Source organism: Lethenteron reissneri, chromosome 29 (assembly GCF_015708825.2).
Source record: "Lethenteron reissneri isolate LAM-NWPU_2019-01 chromosome 29, ASM1570882v1, whole genome shotgun sequence".
Lineage (NCBI taxonomy): Eukaryota > Metazoa > Chordata > Hyperoartia > Petromyzontiformes > Petromyzontidae > Lethenteron > Lethenteron reissneri.
The window spans coordinates 2,210,854-2,233,826 of record NC_083807.1 but is presented as its reverse complement, the minus strand read 5'-3'; the positions used below and the strand labels follow the sequence as shown (position 1 = coordinate 2,233,826).

The 22,973-nt window shown below is 54.6% G+C and overlaps 1 protein-coding gene across 1 annotated transcript; it reads left to right on the top strand.

Moving 5' to 3' along the window:
* Positions 1-5,086: 5,086 nt before the first annotated feature.
* LOC133349123 (EMILIN-2-like) lies at positions 5,087-22,365 on the top strand. The gene is made up of 8 exons (XM_061562330.1): positions 5,087-7,087; positions 11,335-11,460; positions 12,152-12,441; positions 12,970-13,310; positions 14,914-16,374; positions 16,964-17,240; positions 17,764-17,892; positions 18,603-22,365. The coding sequence occupies exons 1-8, from the start codon at positions 6,921-6,923 to the stop codon at positions 18,956-18,958; spliced, it is 3,147 nt and encodes a 1,048-aa protein (XP_061418314.1). The 5' UTR covers positions 5,087-6,920; the 3' UTR covers positions 18,959-22,365.
* Positions 22,366-22,973: the final 608 nt, after the last annotated feature.

Genomic DNA, 22,973 nt, shown 5'->3' with positions numbered 1-22,973 from the left:
GAGTCTACCCTTAAATTTAGGAAAGTATTAATTAGGAAAACACACATTTCTTGGTTTCTTGACTGACTGACTGACCGTGCCGTGCAGGTCGTGGGGGTTATTCACCACCCTGGTTACTGCTTTATTTATGTCTATATTTACATATTGAAACAATCATAGCAGGTAAAGCCCACTGAGCTGTTTTTCAGAGGCGAACCGGCCACACATGATAGATCATCGAAGTGGCTTATCATCACACGTGGGGATTCATAGCAGCAGACACATAATGAAAGCGCGTGTTGTTTCTAAATGTGGGGGAGGAGGATGAGGGCAGAACCGGAGGAACCCGGATACAAATCCACACTGCGACCACCACGGAGAGAGAGAGGGAACACACGGACTCCAGATATAACGTGCTTCAAAAACATGTTAACACTTCTGAGAATTTGCAACAATACCACGAGAAATGTCCTCTGGAGACCACCTGGAGAAGATTCCAGGCACGTGTTGACAATGCTGGCGAACAAGTGGAGACTCCTTGACTTTTTGAAGCTATTAATATTACATTTGTTATCATGTTGGCCTATCATTATATTTTGCCACTGGTAAAGGAGGTCTCTTAGAGTGTATTATCCGTTTCTTTTTCTATTAAAAACGACAGTCCCATGTAAGTGTTAAACATTTTTTAAGCACGCTGTATACAACACCAGGCATCGCCAGGGTCTGGAAATAATCGAACCCACGTCCCTCCTGCGCTCCAGGCGAGGGAGATTACATCTCCATGTCGCTTGTGGGTTGCTGGAAGGGGTTGGTGTGGGGGTGGCAAGAAGGGAGCTTTAGTTGATCGATGTTTTGGTCGTTCCCAGACATGTGGCAGCTGTGGGGCTTGGGTTGATTTCACTGGAAGTGCGGCAGGGCCAGCCTCAGGTGCCAACGTCGTTACCAAGTGATCGTGCTGTAGATTTGAATGGAAAAAAAGCTTGAAAACTCACCACACTCGTCTCTAATATCGCCCGAACAGAATATATAATCATGAGATTTAATAGACGACGCTTCGGGCATTGCACCTAAGAGAGGCCAGAAAGTTGGCATATTGTGCCTATATATTTACAGGCGCAATAAGCAACGCTTTTGTTAATACTCCCTTTAAGCACGATACGATCCCATCACTGGGTGGACCGAGTACTTTGCCTGGCGTGCAGTGTGACGTTGAAGCCAGAAAAAAGCGCGAGGCGACCAATCAGCGCCGTAGTTGCCTTACGGTGGGGGGGGGGGGGGGGTTTCTGGACTGGAGGGGACTCTCCACCACCCCTACACCCCCAATATCAACACTCCCCAAATCGCCACTAAGCGACGGCGACGTCACCACGGCGCCCGTGCCAGGCCAGGTGCACTTTGAGGCCACGTGAAGCGTCGAAGGCTTCGCTGGCAGGAGGAGGTCTCGGGACAGACCCAGCAGGTGCCACGGGTTGGCTGACTGAGATGACCGGTAGATGCACCGTCAGCTGTACCCCCATACTGTGCCAACTTGCTGTATAAAATAATAAATTAAATAGTAGCATACTACGACATTTCGATTGCAACACAAGCAATCATCAGGTATAAAAGAAATAGCAACAAAAATCTAACCAGAAAACTATAGACAGACATATAAGCAGACAGATATCACAAAGATACACAGAGAGAGAACACGTATCGGCACAAAGAGAGAGATCGTCTCTGTGACGAGGCCTTAAATAGAGAGAGGGGGGCGGGGGCGGAGAGAGGGAGGGGGCAAAGAAAAAATTAGCATGTCAATGAGTACGACGATGTGTGGTACGGTACGCAAGCTTGAAAATTACGAAGACGACGCATGGTACGGTACGCAAGCTTGAAAATTAGGTGAACGGGAGAGAGACACACTAAAATTAAATAACCTAGCAAAATATCGAAATGTAATGTAATGCAACACAGAGAGTCGGTCAACACACAATTAACGCATATGCGTTAATTGTGTGTTGACCGACTCTCTTTACCGAAAGAACCAAAGAGTAATCCCTGCAGTCACGAAAGCTCCAAATTAAGACTGTCGTCGATTGTTAAACGGTGACCGTGCCTCGTGGCCTTAGTTGTCGTCGAGTGTAAATGGTGACCGTGCCTCGTGGTCTTAGTTGTCGTCGAGTGTAAACGGTGACCGTGCCACGTGGCCGTAGTTGTCGTCGAGTGTAAACGGTGACCGTGCCTCGTGGCCTTAGTTGTCGTCGAGTGTAAACGGTGACCGTGCCTCGTGGCCTTAGTTGTCGTCGAGTGTAAACGGTGACTGTGCCACGTGGCCTTAGTTGTCGTCGAGTGTAAACGGTGACCGTGCCTCGTGGCCTTAGTTGTCGTCGAGTGTAAACGGTGACCGTGCCTCGTGGCCTTAGTTGTCGTCGAGTGTAAACGGTGACCGTGCCTCGTGGTCTTAGTTGTCGTCGAGTGTAAATGGTGACCGTGCCACGTGGCCTTAGTTGTCGTCGATTGTAAACGGTGACCGTGCCACGTGGCCTTAGTTGTCGTCGATTGTAAACGGTGACCGTGCCACGTGGCCTTAGCTGTCGTCGAGTGTGCAGGCGGTGCGACTGCTCTGAGGCCCGCGGTTTGATATGGGCCCAGGCGCTGGGCTACGCAAAAGAGGGGTGGGTGAATTAGATGGAGGGCAGAAGTTAGGGGGTGTTTCATTTCATGCACCGGACCAGGGCCAATGCCAACCACGTGACGCCAATGGTTCCCATGGCGACTTCCTCGCACCGCCATTGATCTGTTTTCCTTTGTCGCCTTCGTTTTCCTCTTGTCCAGAATAAGTCGAGCAACTTTCACCCTTTTCCAAAACGGAACGATGTCTCTGTAGCGGCCACCGGTGGAGTCTTGCGCTGTGAGGTATGACGTTTTTTGTGTGTGTCTACCACATAGCCGTACTTAGTACCGCTTGCGATTCAACTAAATCTGTCACACGTGGTTGAATTGCCACACCCCCTTCACTTAGTGACGTAGATTATCAGTGAATGGAAGTCTGTCCGCGATTGGATGGAATCACACGAGGGAGCACGTGGAGATCGCGTACCCGTAAAACTCACTCACGACGCCCTAGTTACGTTCAACAGCGTATGAGGGGCGTGCACGTGGTTGCCTTATTTTGTTTGTTGCGGTTGCACCCGACTTAAGAGCCGCATGGCTCACAGGGCTACACCTAATAGATGAAACTTAAAAACTTACCTTTAACCCGTCCACCGAGAAGGGCACGTGTTTTTGTTTAAATGGATTTTTCATTCGTATCATCGACTTTCATGAGCCTCGGCCGTAAACGAGAAACCCGCTACTGTCTTTATTAAATATAAGTACGGTGTGTAAAACATCAGCACGAGGGAAGACAAAGGCGGCCGGGGGTGGTTGTGGCCACGGTGGTTGTGGCCACGACCACGGGCTGATGCGCCGTGCCGGCCTAAACAATGTCTTCGCACACAGCACTTGCCCCAAAAATCATATGGAGGCTACACGGGTTATCTTTGTCGTGGAATATATATAGTAAACTTATATATGTGTTGGGGGGGGGGGACACGTTATTTAGCACAGCTGTGAGCCAGTTGAATGTACACACACTCCCGTCTCCATCACAACCACGAGTCAGTCATCCAAGTCACGACACGGACCCATTGCCACCCCCCCCCCCCGCATGTACACATTGAGAGCGTAGAAGCGCAGTGGAATTCAGTTACCGTATTCTCTTGATTACGGAGTACTCCGGAAAGTAAGACGCGCCCAAAGCTCGTGCACTGTGTCAATAGAGTTGCAGTAGAAACATTGATTCACACACACACACCTCCTCCACCCCGCACCTACGATTAACACGGTTGGCTACGTACGGCGTCGAACGAAGAAATTCAACATACATACGTGCCTACCGGAGTATAAGACGCAGCCTCCATATTTTGCTATCGCTATTCCTCTTCCCTGCCGAAATTTGTACATTTGCATCTTACGGGCAAACCAAAGAATGTTTTCCAAAATCTCGTAAAACTATTCCCGGTTCCAAAAAAAAAAAGAGTAACTCAGATAAAGTTTAGAGCTTGCAAAAATCCCAGTTGGATCGGCGTGATGGCGAGACCGTGTTGTTTTTTCTCTCTCTCTCACTCTAAATTGTTTTTTTTTGTAGCCGCTGGCTCAAACGGCTGTAGACGACTGCGTCACGCTCGCGAGAGAGAGATCGAGAAACAAAACGCACAACTACTCGGGTTGTTTTGCTTTTTTGTTGTCATTTTGTTGTCGTCTTCCAAACGTCGCCTTTGCTTCATTCCCAATCGCGCTACCGGCGTGCCACGCTTCGTTAACAATCTCCGAGCTCGGCCAGAGACAGCCGCATCACCGCCTGTTCGAGAAACGGTCCGCGGAAGCAGATAGCACCGAACAGCTTCTGAGATCCAAAACCCCACTCCTCCCTTCCCCCAATCCATCACGTTACCCCCAAACGCCTCCCTCCCTCCGCCACCCCTCCCCCGAGCCCTCTCCTCCCAACGCAGCCATAAATCGCGCTGCGTGTCAGCCCGTTTCGTCTCGCTGCTTTAGGCTTACTAACGAATTAATGGAGACTAAGCGGGAACAATGTCTCCGTCCTGTATCTGTCTCTCCACTTTAGTAGCGGTCATGGGGGGGGGGGGGTCGTAGTGGGGAGCGGTGGCGCAGTGGGTTAGCGCACTGCGCTACAACAACAAAAATCGATCACCCGATTTCAATTCCCGCTCACTGCCAACATCCGTGGCGATAATTTGAATCCGTCCTGAGCCTCGCCTTTCTCGATTCATCCTCAAATGAGTACCTGGTGCAGTGTGTCAACGTCGCCACTGGGGAGACAAAGACGGCCCTGCGTGGTGCTGGTCACACATCCCCCTCGTGTGCCGTGCCGACCTTTATAGTTGCTGCTAGCTAACAGCACTTGCCCCAACAGTCTGTTAAAGGCTGTACGGGGGATCTTTGTCTTTGGGGTGGTGGTGGGGAGGGGAGAAAAAGGTGGTAGAGGCAGGGGGGGTTGGGTGGGTGTGCACGTGACGTCACGGTGTGGGGGGGGGGGGTGGAGGTTTCTTATCCAAGCCACTCTCGCGTTCCACTCTCATCCCGGGTGCGCGCTGTTGGTGCGCGTGCGTGCGCGTGTGTGTGTGTGTGTGCGCGCGCGGGGCTCCACGTGACACCTTCTCCCGCGATTGAAATCGGCGTGGGAAAAGTTTAATTGTCGAACAGATAAGAAGTTCACCATCGTCGTCACCGTCATCGTCTACGACAGCCTCATCGATAGCATCTACACCAGCATCATCTTCTCTCGCGACATCTACAAATAATAACATCGACATCATCTGCATCATCATCATCCACATCGCCTCTAGCGAAATCTGCATCGTCTGCACAAACGAACATCCTCATCTTCATCCATATGCATATCGAGCGTATTTAGAATGCCATTAACTTCAGTTGCAACATCGACATCATCTGCACTTAATCGTATCGACATATCAATCGCAACGTCTACATCATCTACGTAATCTGCAAATTCCATCGACATCATCGACAGAAAACATTGACACAGTCTACGTCGTCTCCATTAAACCAGTAGCCACATCATCTACAAACATAATCGAGGCGACACAGACCATCTGCAAGGCCATATACATAAACGTCATCTGCATACCACCAACATCACCATCCCCAACATCTGTAACAACATCATTTCCGATTAATGTTGAGAACATTCAATTCAAAGGCCATCTGCAACAACATCGTCATCATCGTCGACATCATCTACAACATCGTCTCCGGCAACATCTACAACCTCGACATCTACAGCAGCAGCATCTACATCAACGTCTGCAGCAGCATCTAGATCAGCGACAACAGCAACACCATCGCCATCAATATCATCAGCAGCAACGATGGAACGTTCAATATGAAGTTCATATACACACTGTAAGCACATGGACATTGTGCTGCGGTCGTGTGTGTGTCTGTACAAGTTTGACTGTTGTCAAATGACACGACGATTTGTCAACACGATCGACTTCCCGGGATATAATTGATTACATCCACTCCGGATCGCCAGGAGATCTTCCTCGAGCCGACCGCCAGCGAGAGAGAGCGAGAGCAACGATTACCATGGTGGTCATCTTACACGCGTTGTTATCCTGCCGAGAACGACGGTGATGGTGATGATGATCAGGAAGATGATGGTTGTGGTAGTGCCGAAGACGCCGGAGTTGATGATGGCGATGCCATAGATCCAGAAGACAGCGTGGACGATCACCTCCAGAGTTGTCAACCCTCAATCCTTCTAGTCATCCATCCGTCTATCCATTAGTCCATTCACCCAATAACTTCCTGCACCTGTCAATTCTGCTCGATCGTGTGTTCGCCCATCCTTCAAGCTAGCCACACACCGACCTATTCACGCGTCCGTATAGTCGTCATCTATTTATCTAGTCACCCAATCGTCTATGCGTCCACCTATTCACCCGACCAACGGCTCAAAAATCAGCGTATATTGACACACCCATAGAGTCACTCACTCACCCATCCATCTATTCATTCGATAAGCACAGCGTCGATTCAACTCTTCACCCATCGAACTATTCGTTGCTCTATTCAGCCGCCAGTATTTTTCTTGACACACTCGCGTGTCCACCCCATCCGTTAGGTCGCCTATATCCACTACCACCACCACTACATCTATCCACCACTCATCAATTCGTCTCCGAAAAAAACTCAACCCCCCTCGTTCGCTCATCTGATCACCAACTTTCGCGCGTCAACTCATTCAATCGCCTATCCATCCATTCGCCTGCCTATTCGTTCACCTCACACCAACACCTCCTCCTCCTTCCACTCTCATCGGTAGCAGGGTAGCAGAGTCATAGCTCGGCTCGTAGCCCGCCGGCCCGCCCGCGATGTCTTCTCTGGGCGCGCTGTGTCTCCTCTGTGGCGCGTTGTGGTCCTCGGCTGGCCTCACGTCGGCCAAGGGCACGTTCCAGCCCCTGGGATACAACCTCTACTCGTGGGGCTCCGGGCCCTCGCACCCTCCCGGAGTTGGATTTCGACCCCACAACAAACACAAGTAAATTTGTTTTGTTGTTGTTGTTTTCTTTGCACGTTCGTAATAGCCTCAACGAGATTGTTGGGGCGAGTGCTGTTCCGCGAGTGAGCAGCCTACGAAGGCTGACACGGCACGCTAAGGGTGGGTGGGGGTGGCAGGCACCACGCCCGGCCGCCTTTGTCTCCCTAGTGGCGATGTTTACACACCGTGCCAGGTGTTCATGCTGAGGCTGAGTCGACCTTAGGGGGAGGCCCAGGACCGGTTCAGATAATCGTCAATAGTGTTGACCGTGAGCGGGAATCGAACTCGGGTTGTCGGGTTCGTAGCGCTAACCGCTACACCACCGCTCCCCAAGCTCGTGCAGTCACACACTGCGGTGAGATGGGGGGCGAGCTAATATCAGACTCGGATGTAATCTCTCCCACGGTTAGGACAACGTGAATGATCTCGGGCCAACAATCTGTGTCGTAAGACCCAGGCCCTCCGCCACCCCGACGAGGTCGCCGCACATTGGCGGAGGGAGCTCTTACGGCGCACATTTGGGCAGCTCGTTACGTTCGCCTGACTCACGGAGAACGATTGCAAATCGTGAACACTGCCCGCGATAAATAAAAAAAACCAAAGGTGCTATAAACCAGATATCCGCCCGTTTGGCTCAGCGGCGAAGCAAGAGGCTCGCAATCGTAAAAGGGTCGCTAGTTCACATCTTGGCTGGGGTGGTTTCACTCAGCCCATCGTCCCTTCGGAGTTGATTAAATCGGTAGCACTTTGCAGGGGAGTCAACGGTGGTTGCCCTATGGATATACCCGCCCCCTCGCCACGGGAACGTGGAATTTCCACCACGGGTTCGGCACTGCCAACGGTAACTTGAACTCCCTCGGCAATTCTCATTTGAGCAGGAGATCACTTTGGAGTGTGCGGTGCTGTGCGGTTGCGTTGTGGTTACCGAACTGAGCAGTTCAATTCCCGGCCAGGGCTAACATCAAGTGGTGATTAATCTGAACAAGCCATGGGCCTCCCTTAGGTCGACTCAGCCTTAAGTTCGTACTCGGTGCAAAATATCAGTACGTCGGACGTGTGCGTTATGCAGTATTGTATAAACGGTACGTATTCATAATTGATTCATGAGTTATAGGCCACATAATGATCTGGTTAAAGATGTGTCTCCATCACCCTACGGAGCCACAGGTGGACAGACACAGGTGAAAGTCACCATTGGGTTCAACACAGATAAACTAGTTGTATTATCAGTGTGCACGTGTGTCTTAGGTTGGGGAGACAAAGGCGGCCGGGCCACCCACTCCCTCTGTTGGCCTTTATGGATTATAATAGGTGTTAACAGCCAGCAACCACGCCGAGCCGCCTTTGTCTCCCTAGTGGCGATGTGTTAACACACCGCACCAGGGGCGTATTTGAGGCTGAGTCGACCTAGGGGATGCCCGGGACCGGCGCAAACAATCGTCACTGATGTTGGTGGCTGTGAGCGGGAATCGAACTCGATCCCCACACACAGAGAAAGATCCCCCGTATAGCCTTAGCAGACTGTTGGGGCAAGTGCTGTTAGCGAGTAGCACCTATGAAGGCCGGCACGGCACACGAGGGGGTGGGTGGCCAACACCGCGCCCGGCCGCCTTTGTCTCCCCAGTGACAATGTATTTCTTTTTTACACACAGCACCAGATACTCAATTGAGGCTGAGTCGACCTAGCGGAGGCCCAGGACCGGTTCAGATAATCGTCACACAGACACACGCTGACACACACACACAGACACACACTAACTTACACACACACGCAACACGCGAGCACGTGTCGGAGTTGAGTGAAGGCGGAGGAGGCGCGTCCAGGGATGATGAGGAGGAGAAGGAGGAGGAGGAGGGATGAAGAGGCCGTGTCCGCACGGACCCGAGGAGACTGCGATCCCGGACTGACCCACGTGTAGCTCCCCCCTCTTCATTAACGTCTCTCGCGGCGTAACCACTACCACATGTGCCCGTTCCTCTGTGTGTGTGTGTGCCTGCGTGGGGAGCGGTGGCGCAGCGGTTAGCGCGCTGCGCTGCGCTACGAACCCCGGCGATCTGGGTACGTATCGCGCTCGTAGCCAACATCAGTGACCATTATCGAAACCGGTCCTGATCCTCCCGTAGGTCGACTTAGCCTCAAATGAGTACCTGATGCGGTGGGCAAATATCGCCACTGGGGAGACAAAGGCGGCCGGGCGTGGTGCTGGCCACCCACCCCGTCGCGTGCCGTGCCGGCCTTCATAGGTGTTCGTTAACAGCACTTGCCCCAGCAGTCTGTAATGCCTATACAGGGGATCTTTGTCTTTGTGTAAGAGGGTATACGTTTGAACTGGCTTGGGTGCTCCATCATTGATCCTGACGGGCCATCACCCCCCCCCCAATCCCCCTCCTTCCTCTCCCTCCCTCTCCTCCTCCACCACTCCCCCAGACGTAATCACCAATCAGGCAGTCAGTCTGAGGTTACGCAGCCACGCATTCTAGGTCGCACACACACGCAGTGCTGCATGCGTACCTGTACACTAAACGCGGGTCCTTTTTATTATTATTTCATTACACGCGTTTATTTAACTCACTCTGTCTGTTGTCGTATCCTCAAAACATCTTGTGACTTAATTTTTACCCACTTCCCAATGTGCTATCGACTGCAAACTTGGTATACTTATGTCATACTGATGACAAGACTATATTATATCATTAAACTACAATTTAAGCAATCTTTTGTATGACTTATGTTTCGGCTTGGGACTAATTGTCCACACTCAACTGACGTTGGCTGTAAATCACCACGGCCCCTGAAGTTATGGCAAGCCTCGGGGCCACTTTCTGGAGTCGTGGAGTTCTGCCATTACTCGTACGGTACATTTAATTAAAGCGTGTTTTTAAGAAAGTATTTTTTTAAATATTACTTATTCTGTTGCTGTCAATCCACCGCTGGATGAGGGCCCTATACCACACGCCGTGCCTGGTCGTGTTGGGGAGTATTTTTGACCATACTTCACCACGCTGGTCGGTGCGGGTGTGCCCGATGGCACAGCTGTGCGCCTCGATGTGTACAGAGCGTGCCAGCAATGTCGTGAACACGTGGACGATGGGACAGCGAGCGGAACAAAAGTTTGCGCAGGGCAGCCGTGTGTGGGGTGGAAAGGGGGATCAGGAGCACGATGATAACCCGAGGCGGGGGAGAGAGCTACGCGTGAGGATTTATAATAATCACTCACATTTGTAAAGTGGCGCATTTCATCCGCCGTCTATTGGAAGCCAGAAAATAAACAGAAGCCTGCGGGGTGCCCGACCAGAGCGAGACGGGCGGTGAAGGCAGGACCCCCCCCTCACCCCCACCCCCTCACCCCCACCCGTCACCACCCACCACCTCACCCCTACCCGTCAACCCCCACCACCTCACCCCACCCCCTCCACCCCCACACCCACCCCCTCACCCCCACCCCCAACCCCTCACACCCTCACCCCCTGCCCCTCATCCACTCCCCCACACCCCCTCACCCCCACCCGTCACCCCACACCCCCACCCTCTTACCCCTCACCTCCTCACCCCCTGCCCCTCACCCCCTCACCCCTCACCCCCACCCCCCACCCCTCACCCCCCAGGACCCCCTCGTCGTGGGCAAGCCCTCATCCAGCAGCGGGCGAGCAGAGGGCACGTGGCACGCGCCATCTCTGTGTGATGGTGACGCGTTGGTGTGATGTCATGTTTTCGTATGATGATGATGATTGAATTACGTGATGGTGTAATGCTGCGATATTGTTATCACTCACCCACCCACCCTTTCCTGCGCCTTATATAGGAACGACGCTGTGATGGTGAAGTGGCGATTGGTGTTTGTATGGAGTGATGTGATGCTGTGGGCGGTGTGATGCCGTGGTAGCGTAATGATGTAACGGTGTTATGGTGTAGTGTGATGCTATTATTAGTACATGACGACATGACGCTGTGATATTACTGTAAGAACCGGTGTGATGATGTGATGATGTAATGCTCCGTTGGTATGATGCCGTGACGGTCTAACACTGTGGTGGTGCGACTACGATTAGCTTCCCGGCACCTCCGATTAGCGCGGCTGGCTACGTACGGTGCGAAAGAAGTTCAACACACGCGATGTGATGCTAGGATGGTGTGACGCTGCGGCGTTGTGAGTATAGGAACTGGTGCGAGCGTGCAATGAAGACGTGATGGTACGAAGCCGTGAGGCTGTGACGCTGCGGCGGTGGTGGTGGTGGTGTGACTCCAGGAACTGGTGCGCCTTCGTGGTGACCAAGAGCGTCACGTGCGTCATACAAAACGGCAGCGATGCCCACGTGAAGGCCGAGTACCAGCCCTGCACGTGGGGACTCTCCAAGTGCTCGCGAACTCTCACGTGGGTCAACGACGACGATGATGACGATGATATTGACGACGATGACGACGTCGATGATGACGACGACGACGATGATGACGACGACGATGACGAATATGACGACGTCGATGATGACGACGACGATGACGATGATGACGACGACGATGATGACGATGACGACGATGATGACGACGACGCTTCTCCACACCGCCCCGTGCACTGTTTTATAACGGACGAGTAACGCGTTATAACGGAGCGCTCTGTGTGATAACGGATGCGTACCGCGTTATAACGGGCGCGTTTCGCGAAAAGTTATTCCTAGCAGGGAAACCGTGTTATAGCTAAAATGTGTTATGTGAACAGGCGTTAATCGAGGACTTGCCGTTTATAACAGGCGACGTTTCGGGCGATGAGCGGGAATCAAACTTGGGTCGGCAGGTTCAAAGTGCAGTGCCCCAACCCCTCTGCCACCGCTCCCCGCACGAACACACAAACACAACTGCCACGTGTGTCACTGCAAGAGGCCGCTCTTAGTGACATAATTGACTGAGCACCTTAATGATTTGAATATTAAAAACACGGCTGTTGTTTCCCGGTGGAATCTCCCTATCCCCTCCCCCTCTAGTACCTGATTAGTGCAGCCGAGATGACGAACGTCGTAGCGATGTTGTTTTTTTAACAAATCGCGCCCTCTGCTCACGTGATCCGGCAGATACCGCGTGTACCAGCGGCCCACATACCGCGTGGGCTACAAGTCGGTGACCGAGCTCGAGTGGCGCTGCTGCCCTGGCTACCACGGGGTCAACTGCCAGGACGAGACGGGCGGCCCCGGGGTGGGCACCGGTGGGGTGCCCAGCGGGGTGCCTGGTGGGGGTACTGGAGGTGGGCCCGGTGGGTACACCGATGAGGTCCCGGGGGGCTCCGTGGACGGAGTGCCTGGAAGACCGCACACAGGCGATGGAGGAGGTCGCCAAGTTCCCAGCCAGAAGATCGACGGACCTGGTGAGACGAGGGCGGAGGTGGCGCTGTCTTCTGCCGTGTGGCAGGAGGGAGAGGCGATGGTCATCAGCAGTTTGTTCGGCCCAATCCTTCGGGGGTCAGAAACCTGTGGCTCCTGAGCCGAATGCGGCTCTTTGCCTGCTGCGATGTTCGTGTGCACGTGGCTCTGCGTGTTTAGTGGCTCTGGGAATATTTTGGGAAAGGGCAGAACAACGAAACAATGGCTCTGCTTCCTCTTCTTCTCTGAAAGGTTGTCCACCTCAGCACCAATCCACCTAGAGGCTGTTATTATATATTATTACAAAAGTTGTTATTCTGTTACACTGTTGTTGTTGTTGTTGAAATCACATCTCATGGTGGTCGTCAAGGGGGCCCCAACTCGTAGCTCTTGCCACCAGAGGTGCCCCCACACTCGTTACGCGACCGCCACACCAACCACCATCACCACCATCACCACCACCACCATCATCGCCACCACCACCACCATCGCCACCACCACCATCATCGTCGCCGCCGTTTATCTCCACCCAGGCGGCAGGGCCCCCTCCGACCTGCTGGGCGAGCGCGTGTCCCGGCTGGAGGAGGACAACCGGCGCCTCACCTCGTCGCTCGAGACGCTGCGAGTCTCCCTGGCCGGCATGGCCGATCGCCTCCGTGCGGCCGCACAGGAGGACGCGAGCCGCCTGCTGCTGGGCCTGCTAGAGAGCGGCGCCAACACGCGCCTGCCCGAAGGCACGGCGATCCGGGACCCCGAAGGCCTCCTGCCCGACCTGCGCGCCTCCGGCCTTCGGCTGGGGCCCAACGGGCAGCTGGTGGCGCCGGGCCTCCAGGAGGTGGCCTCCAAGGTCACACACGTGACCGACGTGCTCAAGGTGGGTTGGACGGGGGCGGACGGGTGCCGGTTTAAAAAAAAAACTACAGGAAAAAACTAAAATAATGTTTTTTTTCTTCTTGGTTCTTTTGGTAAAGTTGTGGCCGAAACGTCGTGAGAATTATTTTATTATGTTTTACTTTTATTATTTTATTATTTCCATTCTACGTGACTTTACCGAAAGAACCAAGAAGATGAATCCATGCAGTCACGAAAGCTTTAAATCGAAATTTAATGTTTTTTTTGTCGTAATAAAGGTTTTTGGGTTAGATATGAATGTGTTGTAACTCTCCACCACCCGACGCAGCCAATCGCCTGATGATGCTGGATGTAATTACCAGCGGAACGTCGTACTACTCAAGTTGTAAATGTTGTGGATTTACTCTCCAACGCACCGGTGGGCTGAAGTAGTGACTAAATTGCGTTTTGTTTACGTGACAAATCCCTTACTAATTGGCCGTGTCAGGTGGTGGAGGGTTACGACACATTTATACTTACGCGATCTAACCCAATTACGTTTATGATGAATAATATTGATCGCGAAAGTCTAAGTGTAAAATAAGGCCCCACTGAACTGTATAGCTTTTTTTTCAGAAGCGACCCGAAAAATCACAAATGACAGCTCAACGAAGTGGGCTTATCATCACGTGGAAATTCATAGCAACCAAATACTCTAAACGCGTGATGTTGATTCTAAATGTGGAGGGAAAAACCGGTGGACCCAGAGAAAAATTCACGCCACCACGGGGTGAGAGAGACACGCAAACTCCAAATATACAGCAGGCATCAAGGTCGGGATCAAACCCACAACCTCCTGCATACCAGGCGAGGTAGTTAACATCTCGCCACCGTGGCTAAATGTAACGATTGTAGTAACTGAATACCGATTCGAGTTTTTTTTTTTGTCGGGGCGTCTTAGAGCTCTGTACACGCACACGTGCCCCCCCCCCCCCCCCGTGGATTGTTATCCCCTCCCCTCGCCTCTCCTTCCCGTGTCTCCCCTCCCCCTCTCGTGATCCCCAAGTGCCCCTCTATCGCTGCTGTCACTCATTCCTCAATATCGCGCACGCCCCTCGGCGTCTAAACCGACTCGTTGTGGATCACCGTTTTTTACACGTTGGCAAGCGCTTTGGGCGAAGGCGCTCTGTAAATATAAAATTAGGTTAGATAATTCTGACTTCCTCGATTTTTGCTTGACGATGCTTGGCACGGTTCCAAACCCATCGGCGCGTGTGTAATCGGCGTGTGTGTAACCGGCACGTGTGCAATCGGCGTGTGTGTAATCCGCGTGTGTGTAATCGGCGCAAAACTTAACTGTGAGAATGATTCCGTCAAACTCAACGGTGAGTAAGCTGGATGAACGATAATGATCGGTGCGTTCAAAAACGCTCGTCCGCGTGACGATTTAATTCGTTCGTGTTGTGTTGGGTGGTGGGGGGGGGGGTGACTTGACGACACAAATGTGGTCAGATCGTGGCGTGACCTCACGTAAAAAAAAAAATCTAGCTGCGAATCACCATCACGACCTATCGCCATCATCGTCACCGTCATCGTCGTCGTGACGAATCGTCCCCCTTCTCTCCTCTCGTCCCAAAACAATGCAGACGAAGAGCGAGGCTCTGGACGAGCTGCAGGGCCTGGTGCTCGACCACACGCACAAGATCCAGCAGCTCATGGACATCAGCAGGAACGGCGCCGACTCGGCGGCGGGCCACGACCTCTCGTCCATCGACGCGCACCTCCAGAAACGCATCGACGACGCCAGGGCGCAGATCCTGTCTGGCGTCGAGCAGAAGACGTCGGCGCTCAAGTGCAGCTGCGACACGCAGCTGGTGGTGCTGCAGCAGCAGGAGCAGCGCGACCAGCGCGTTCAGGACGCCCTCGACGGATTCTCGGGTCAGCTGGACACCCTCCGAGCGCGCCTCGACGCGCCAACCGGGTCGGTCGGCGGCCCCGCGGCCGGTGGCGCCGGCGGCGCGGACGTCGGCGGCGACTGCTGCCGGGACCTCGCGTCTCGCCTCGGCGAGCTCGAGTCGCGAGTGTCGCTCGTGGGCGACGCTCACGACACGCTCAACGCTCGCCTCGACAGCGAGGTGGAGCGCCTGGGCGGCGTGGCGGGCGGCGCGCTGCCCGAGGACGTGGACGCTCTGCTCCGGGAGCGCTTCGACGACCTGGAGGCGCGCATCAATGCGAGCGAGAAGAACGCCGAGGTGCACTGCCAGTACGTGCAGGATGTGCTGCGGGGCCAGTTCGCGGCCGACATCGACGGCATCCAGACGGGCCTCGACAGCAAGCTGCAGGGCTTCGAGGACAAGTTCGTGAACATCATCACGGAGATCGGCGGCCAGGGAGGAGGAGGAGCGGGAGGCGACGGGGCTGACGGCGCGGGCCTCCTGGGCGCCGAGCTGGGCGACCTGCGGGCCCTCCTCGCCGGCTTCGCGGCGAACTCGTCGGGCGCGGCCGCGCACCTCGACGGCATCGAGGGTCGCCTGCGGGACTTGGAGGAGGTGTGCAGCAGCAAGTGCGTGGTGAGCGAGCCCGAGCTGGAGAGCATCAGGGCGAGCATCGCCGACTGCGGCGCCAAGCACGAGCTGACGCTGCTGCGCCTGGAGCGGCAGAGCCACGCGCTGCGCGTCGTCAACCGCAGCGTCCACGAGCTGCAGGCCCGGCGGCCCGACGGGGGAGGAGGTGGAGGAGGAGAAGGAGGAGGTGACGGGGACGTGGGCTCCCTGCAGGGCGAGCTCACCATCCTCAAGGTGAACTTCAACGCCTTCAACCGCACACTCAAGGGGCTGCGCGACGCGGCCGCGCGCCGCGAACACGACGAGCGGCCGTCCGAGACGTCATCGTCGTCATCGATGACGACGACGGTGCTGGAGGAGAGCGAGCGGCAGCTCGTGCACGAGGTGGCGCAGATGCAGCGGCTGCTCAGCGACCACGGCTCGCGCATCTCGCTCGGGGACCGGCGCGCCCGGGGGCTCCGCGCCGAGCTGGGGAAGCTCGCGGGGCAGATCGTGGCGGAGGTCGGGCGGTGCAAGCTGTCGGCCAAGGCCGCGCACGAGGAGGTGGGGGCTCGCGCTCGCCGCTCTCGCGGTGGCGGCGGTGGTGCTGTTGAGAGTGGTGGTGTTGATGATGGTGGTGGTGTTGATGACGGTGGTGGTGCTGATGGCGGCGGTGGTGGTGTTGATGGGGGTGGTGGTGTTGATGATGGTGGTGTTGATGATGATGGTGGTGGTGGTAGTGGTGGTGGTGGTAGTGGTGTTGATGGTGGTGTTGATGATGACGGTGGTGGCGGCGGTGGTGTTGATGATGACGGTGGTGGTGTTGATGACGATAGTGTTGATGATGACGGTGGTGGTGTTGATGACGGTGGTGTTGATGATGACGGTGGTGGTGTTGATGACGATAGTGTTGATGATGACGGTGGTGGTGTTGATGACGGTGGTGTTGATGATGATGACGATGGTGGTGGTAGTGTTGTTGACGACGGTCGTGGTGGTGTTGGTGGCGGCGGTGGTTTTGACGACGATAACGACGGCGGCGGCCGGCGGTAGCTCCTTGCGACGACACGCGACACGTGACGACGTGACACGTGACCACGTGCTGCCACGTGCTCCGCCGCGCCGGTCACCGACCGTGACGAGTCTCCCGCAGGTGCACGGCTTCGACGGCCGCGTGGCGCACGTGGAGGACGCCTGCCACAAGCTGCACGCCTTCTCGCAGAGCCTGGACCGCGTGCGCGACGCCACGGAACGTGCCGCGCACGACGCCCGCTCTGATATCGCCCGCCTCGAGCGCGCCGCCGTCTCCCAGCAGCGCGACGTGGCCGAGCTCAAGGGGGCCATTGACGGTGTGGAGGGCCGCCTCCGAGAGGTGGCGGCCGCGGCGAAGTCGGCGTCGTCGTCGTCGCTTGCGCCCGGGGCCCCGTCCGGTGACTGGCGCGGCACGATCTGTCGGTCTCAGATCTTTCGCGTGTGTGCGTGGATCTTTGTGTGAGACTCTGCGTGGATCTCTGTGTGAGACTCTGGGTCTCCGTGTGTGTGCATGGATCTCCGTGTGAGACTCTGGGTCTCTGCGTGTGTGTGGATCTCTGTGTGAGACTCTGGGTGTCTGCGTGTGTGGATCTCTGTGTGAGACTCTGGGTGTCTGCGCGTGCGTGGATCTCCGTGTGAGACTCTGGGTGTCTGCGTGTGTGTGTGGATCTCTGTGTGAGACTCTGGGTCTCTGTGTGTGTGCGTGGATCTCTGTTTTAGTTTGTTGTGGTGGTGGCACACTGCGCTTAGAACCCGGCGACCAGAGTTCGATTCCCGCTTGCGGTGCGTGACGGTGCGTGAAAGTGCGTGACTGTGCGTGACGATCCGTGATGATGCGTGACTGTGTGTGGCTGTGTGTGTGACTGTGTGTGACTGTGTGGCTGTGTGTGTGACTGTGTGTGTGACTGTGCGTGTGCACAGGGGCACTTGCTCCCCACGCCCCCAAGGCGGCGGCGTTCTCCGTGTTTCTGTCTTCGCGCTCCGCGGGAGACGTCGTGAGGTTCGACCGCCTCCTCCTCAACGACGGAGACAACTACGAGCCCACGACAGGTGCAGGTCCACCCCGCTGCATCCACCCCGCCGCGTCCACCCCGCTGCGTCCACCCCACGGTGTCCACCCCTCTGTGTCAACCCCGCCGTGTCCACTCACCCGCTCACTGTGGTTTGGAGCTCATAGCCGCAGTCGCACACGGGAGAGACTCCCCGATTCTCCACTTGTGGTCATGACGATGATGGTGACGATGATGGTGAGGATTGTGATGATAGTGGTGACGGTGATGTTGGTGATGACGGTGAAGTTGGTGATTATTGTGATGATTGTGATGATGGTGATGTTGGTGATGATGGTGAGGATGGTGATGATTGTGATGATTGTGATGATCGTGTTGACGGTGAAGATGGTGACGATGGCGATGATTGTGATGATCGTGGTGATGGTGAAGTTGATGATGGTGAGGATGGTGACGATGGTGACGATTGTGATGATAGTGGTGATCGTGGTGACGGTGACGTTGGTGATGATGGTGAGGATGGCGATGATCGTGGTGACGGTGACGTTGGTGATGATGGTGAGGATGGCGATGATCGTGGTGACGGTGACGTTGGTGATGATGGTGAGGATGGCGATGAGTGTGATCCGCAAGGTGCACGCTTGCAACAGCAGTGGCATTGGCGGTGATGATAACGACAACAACAACAGAAACATCAACAATCGCAACGATGACCGCCGCCTCGACCCGGCGTTCCCCTTCTCTCCCCAGGCATCTTCCGCGTGCCCTACACGGGCCGCTACCTCGTGAGCGTCGCCCTCCCGGCTCGCACCGGACCCTCGGCGTCTCGCGCGACCCTCGTGGTGTCCGGCGAACCCGTGGGGCGGATCTCAACGGCGGGGGAAGGAGAAGGAGGAGGGGGAGGAGGAGGGTCGTGGCTCAACCTCGGCGGAGAGCAGAAGGAGGTTGAGGAGGAGGAGGCAGCCGCGTCCTCCTCCTCTTTCCTGGCGGTGCTGGGTCTCCACGCGGGCGACACCCTCTACGTGGCCAGCTCGCTCGGGCACGTGGGGCCCGGCGCGACGTTCAGCGCCGCGATGCTCTACGAGACGCAGGAGGGGATGCTGTGAGCGCGCGCGGTGTGACCGCGTGCGTGCGCGCATGTGTGTGTGGATGTGCGTGTGTGTATGTGCGTGTGTGGATGTGCGTGCGTGTGTGTGCGTGTGTGTGTGTGGACGTGTGTGCGTGTGTGTGTGCGTGTGTGGATGTGCATGCGTGTGTGTGTGTGGACGTGCGCGTGTGTGTGGATGTGCGTGCGTGTGTATGTGGATGTGCGTGTGTGTGTCCGTGTGTGTGTTGATGTGTGCGCATGTGTGCGCGTGTGTGGATGTGCGTGTGTGTGTGGATGTGTGCTCGTGTGTGCGTGTGGATGTGCGTATGTGTGTGGATGTGTGTGTGCGTGCACGTGCGTGTGTGTGTGTGGATGTGCGTTTGTCTTTGCGGGGGGGGGGGGGGGTTAGCGCGCTGCGCTGCGAAGCCAGCGACCCGAGTTCGATTCCCGCTCATGGCCAACATCGGTGACGGTTTTCTGAACCGGTCCTGGGCTTCCCCTCGGTCGACTCAGCCTCAAATGAGTACCTTGTGCAGTGCGTAAAAAATCGCCACTGGGGAGACAAAGGTGGCTGGGCGTGGTGCTGGCCACCCACCTTCTTGTGTGCCGTTCTGGCCTTTATAGGTGCTCGCTAACAGCACTTGCCCCAACAGTCTGTTGAGGCTATGGAGTGTGCAGGGCTCTTTTGTCGTTGTTGTATCTGTATGTCTGAGTGCCGTGACGGCTTTCATAGGTGCTGCTCGCTCACAGCACTTGCCCCTACAGTCCTTTAAGGCTATACGGGGGATCTTTGTCTTTGTCGTTGCGTTAGTGTGTGTCTGTGTGTGTATGTCAGCGTGTGTCTGTGTGACGATTATCTGAACCGGTCCTGGGCCTCCGCTAGGTCGACTCAGCCTCAATTGAGTACCTGGTGCTGTGTGTAAAAAAATTACAACGCCACTGGGGAGACAAAGGCGGCCGGGCGCGGTGTTGGCCACCCACCCCCTCGTGTGCCGTGTCGGCCTTCATAGGTGCTACTCGCTAACAGCACTTGCCCCAACAGTCTGTTAAGGCTATACGGGGGATGTTTGTCTTTGTGTAGTGAGTTCAACTGAGTCGCATACGTACACTTGGAGGAATTTATTTAACTCCAACACACGGGGTAACTGCCCCTTAACAGAATAACAACCTTTGGTGGTGATCACCAGGCTAAGGGTCCATAAATAAATGACGTCACGCACCTAGGGGGGGGGGGGGTCAGACATTTGTGACGATGTGTGACGAAGGGGGGGAGGTTGAGAAATGTGACGTCACATCAAAATGCGCAACTTTAAATAAATATAGACAACACGTTCTACTTAATTAAATAGACGTTTTAATAAATGTTTTCTCCTACAACATCAGAATGCAGCGCCACATTAAATACTGTACGCACTACAATGACAATAGTTTAAAGCGATTTGCCGCATGTTTAAATTTTCAAAATGGAAATATGGTTTTGGGGGGGGGGGCAGAGCTTTGTGACGTCATATTTGAGGGGGGAGTCTGACTTTTTGTGACGCCGTGTGACGAGGGGGGGTAAAAAATCGTCCAAAATCGCGTGACGTCATTTATGGATCTGGACCCCGTGACCACCCCTATCCCCCTTTGTAGACTTAACTGGTCACGTGTCCTCTCGGGTCAAACAGAGTGCCACGACCTTTAGTAACCTCGTGCCTACGGCCGGCACTCCCACACCTTGTCCTGTAGGGGCTGGCACTGCACGCCTAGGGCGTGCAGTGCCATCCAGCACGATCCATCAGCGCTCACCGGGCCCCTCTAGGGCCGGTACTACACCCACGTGTAGTACCGGCCCTATGTCGCTACATTTGTATAAGTGTCAGTGTATGTTAATGCACGCTTGCGTGTGTGTGTGCGCATCTGTATATATGTCGTGCGTAAGCGTGCGTACGGGGAGCGGCAGTGCGCCACGAACCCGGCGAGCCGAGCTCGATTTGCCACTCGTCTGAACCGGTGCTGGGTCTCCCCTAGGTCGACTCAGCCTTAAAAAATGAGTGCTGCGGTGCGTAAACGCCGGAAACGGAGCGTGGGGGGGGGAAGCAGCCGGCCGGGCATGGTGACGGCCACACCACCCCCTGGTGCGCCGTGCCGGCCTTAATAGGTGCTCGCTAACAGCACTTGCCCCAACAGCCTGTTAAAGGCGATAGGGGGGGTTGTCTTTGTGTAAGGGCTGTACATGTGTGTGTAGTGTAGCGGTTAGCGCGCTGCGCTACGAACCTGGCGACCCGAGTTCGATTCCCGCTCACGGCCAACGCCGGTGACGATTATCTGAACCAGTCCCGGGCCTCCCCTAGGTCGACTCAGCCTCAAATGAGTACCTGGTGCGGTGTGTAAACATCGCCACTGGGGAGACAAAGGTGGCCGGGCGTGGTGTTGGCCACCCCACCCCCTCGTGTGCCGTGCCGGCCTTAATAGGTGCTCGCTAACAGCACTTGCCCCTACAGTCCTTTAAGGCTATACGGGGGATATTTTGTATCTATCTATCTATATTCCCGCTGGGTCTCCTGGTATTTGTATGACTTCGCCAAGCACGTGTCACCTGCACCACCCCGCGCGCGCCCCATCACCAAAAAGCAATCCGGACTCCGCTGGGCCTCGGAGGCGTCGCTCGCGAACGGGCGCGGGGCAATTCGCAAGAAGCTGCCCGGCCACGCGCACAGGGTTTAGGAGTCCAGCAAAAGCCCGACGTCGGTGCGACGTTATCCCGACGTTGATGCAACGTCGGGGTAACGTTTCCACGCGTTGACGGGGCGTATGCACGTGTAGCACGCGCTGACCGAAGATGGGTGAGAGGGCCCTTCTGTTTCCGCGTTTGTTCGTGGAGCGCTTGAATTGCGTTGGATTATAATTATTATCAAGGCAAGAGCCGCTTTCGTGGCTTAATGAGTCGTCCATTTAAGTAACAGCAACAGTAGTAATTTGACATAAAAATCGAGACTCTCAACACGAAACGTTGTCATCGTATGGTGCTATCACTCGCAACGTCGCGGTTCACCGGCGAGATGCTGTACAAAGTTGGGGGGGTGGGGATGGGAGGGGGGTTTCACCTATTTACCTATATCAGTAAGTCATCTATAAGACGCAGATTTAAATTGTCTAACCCTCGCGCTGAGAGCGGTCGCCAAATATACGACGATGGTGGTGTAAGGGTGGCCACGATGTCCACGAGACTGTTTTGCGTGGTTTTTTCTTTTTTACAAAGGGTTTGTTTTTCGTGGAGCTGAAATAATTGTTATATTTTAAACGCAATGGTTTATATATAGCATATTGTTATATATGCATCTTTGAAGCTGTATTTAAGAATAGACCAGATAACAAAAAAAAACTTCTTTTGTATCGCCGAACTTTTGTGTTTTTATACAACAAATAAACATCGATTACAACTTTGGTGGGTGGAGAATCGTCAATTTGTCAACTGGACCTCCGCCATCCGCACATCTCAACATCTTCCTGGCTCCCATCATCTTCTGCCCAGCTTCAACTCATTTCTTCAGAACGGCTTTGTGTGTTGAGTGTTGGTACATTTGGGTGTGGAATTGTCCCGGTCACCCCTCCACCCGTATTGTGTCGCTCGGACGTCCACTTACAGGGCCATCATGGACCAGTTCCTGTGACATACGCCGACACAAAGGGGATTGTGCGATGCCCTGCGAAACATCCGAATGGATTCTTCACTTCATGAACACAGCACGCAGATAGCACAATCGCGATACAATTGGAGAAAAGGGGGACGATTGGAAACATAAAAAAAATAAAAATAGGCAAGAGAGGTAAGGGGCCGTCCATAAATGACGTCACGCACCTGGGGGGGGGGGTCAGACATTTGTGACGATGTGTGACGAGGGGGGAGGGGTTGAGAAATGTGACGTCACATCAAAATGCGCAACTTTAAATAAATATAGACAACACGTTCTGCTTAATTAAATAGACTTTTTAATAAATGTTTTCTCCTACATCAGAGTGCAGCGCCACATTAAATACGCACTACAATGACA

Coding starts and splice junctions, on each gene's coding strand:
- LOC133349123 (XM_061562330.1), top strand. CDS start 6,921: ATGTCTTCTCTGGGCGCGCTGTGTCTCCTCTGTGGCGCGTTGTGGTCC. Junction 7,088..11,334: donor CGACCCCACAACAAACACAA/GTAAATTTGTTT, acceptor GTGTGACTCCAG/GAACTGGTGCGCCTTCGTGG. Junction 12,442..12,969: donor CCAGAAGATCGACGGACCTG/GTGAGACGAGGG, acceptor ATCTCCACCCAG/GCGGCAGGGCCCCCTCCGAC.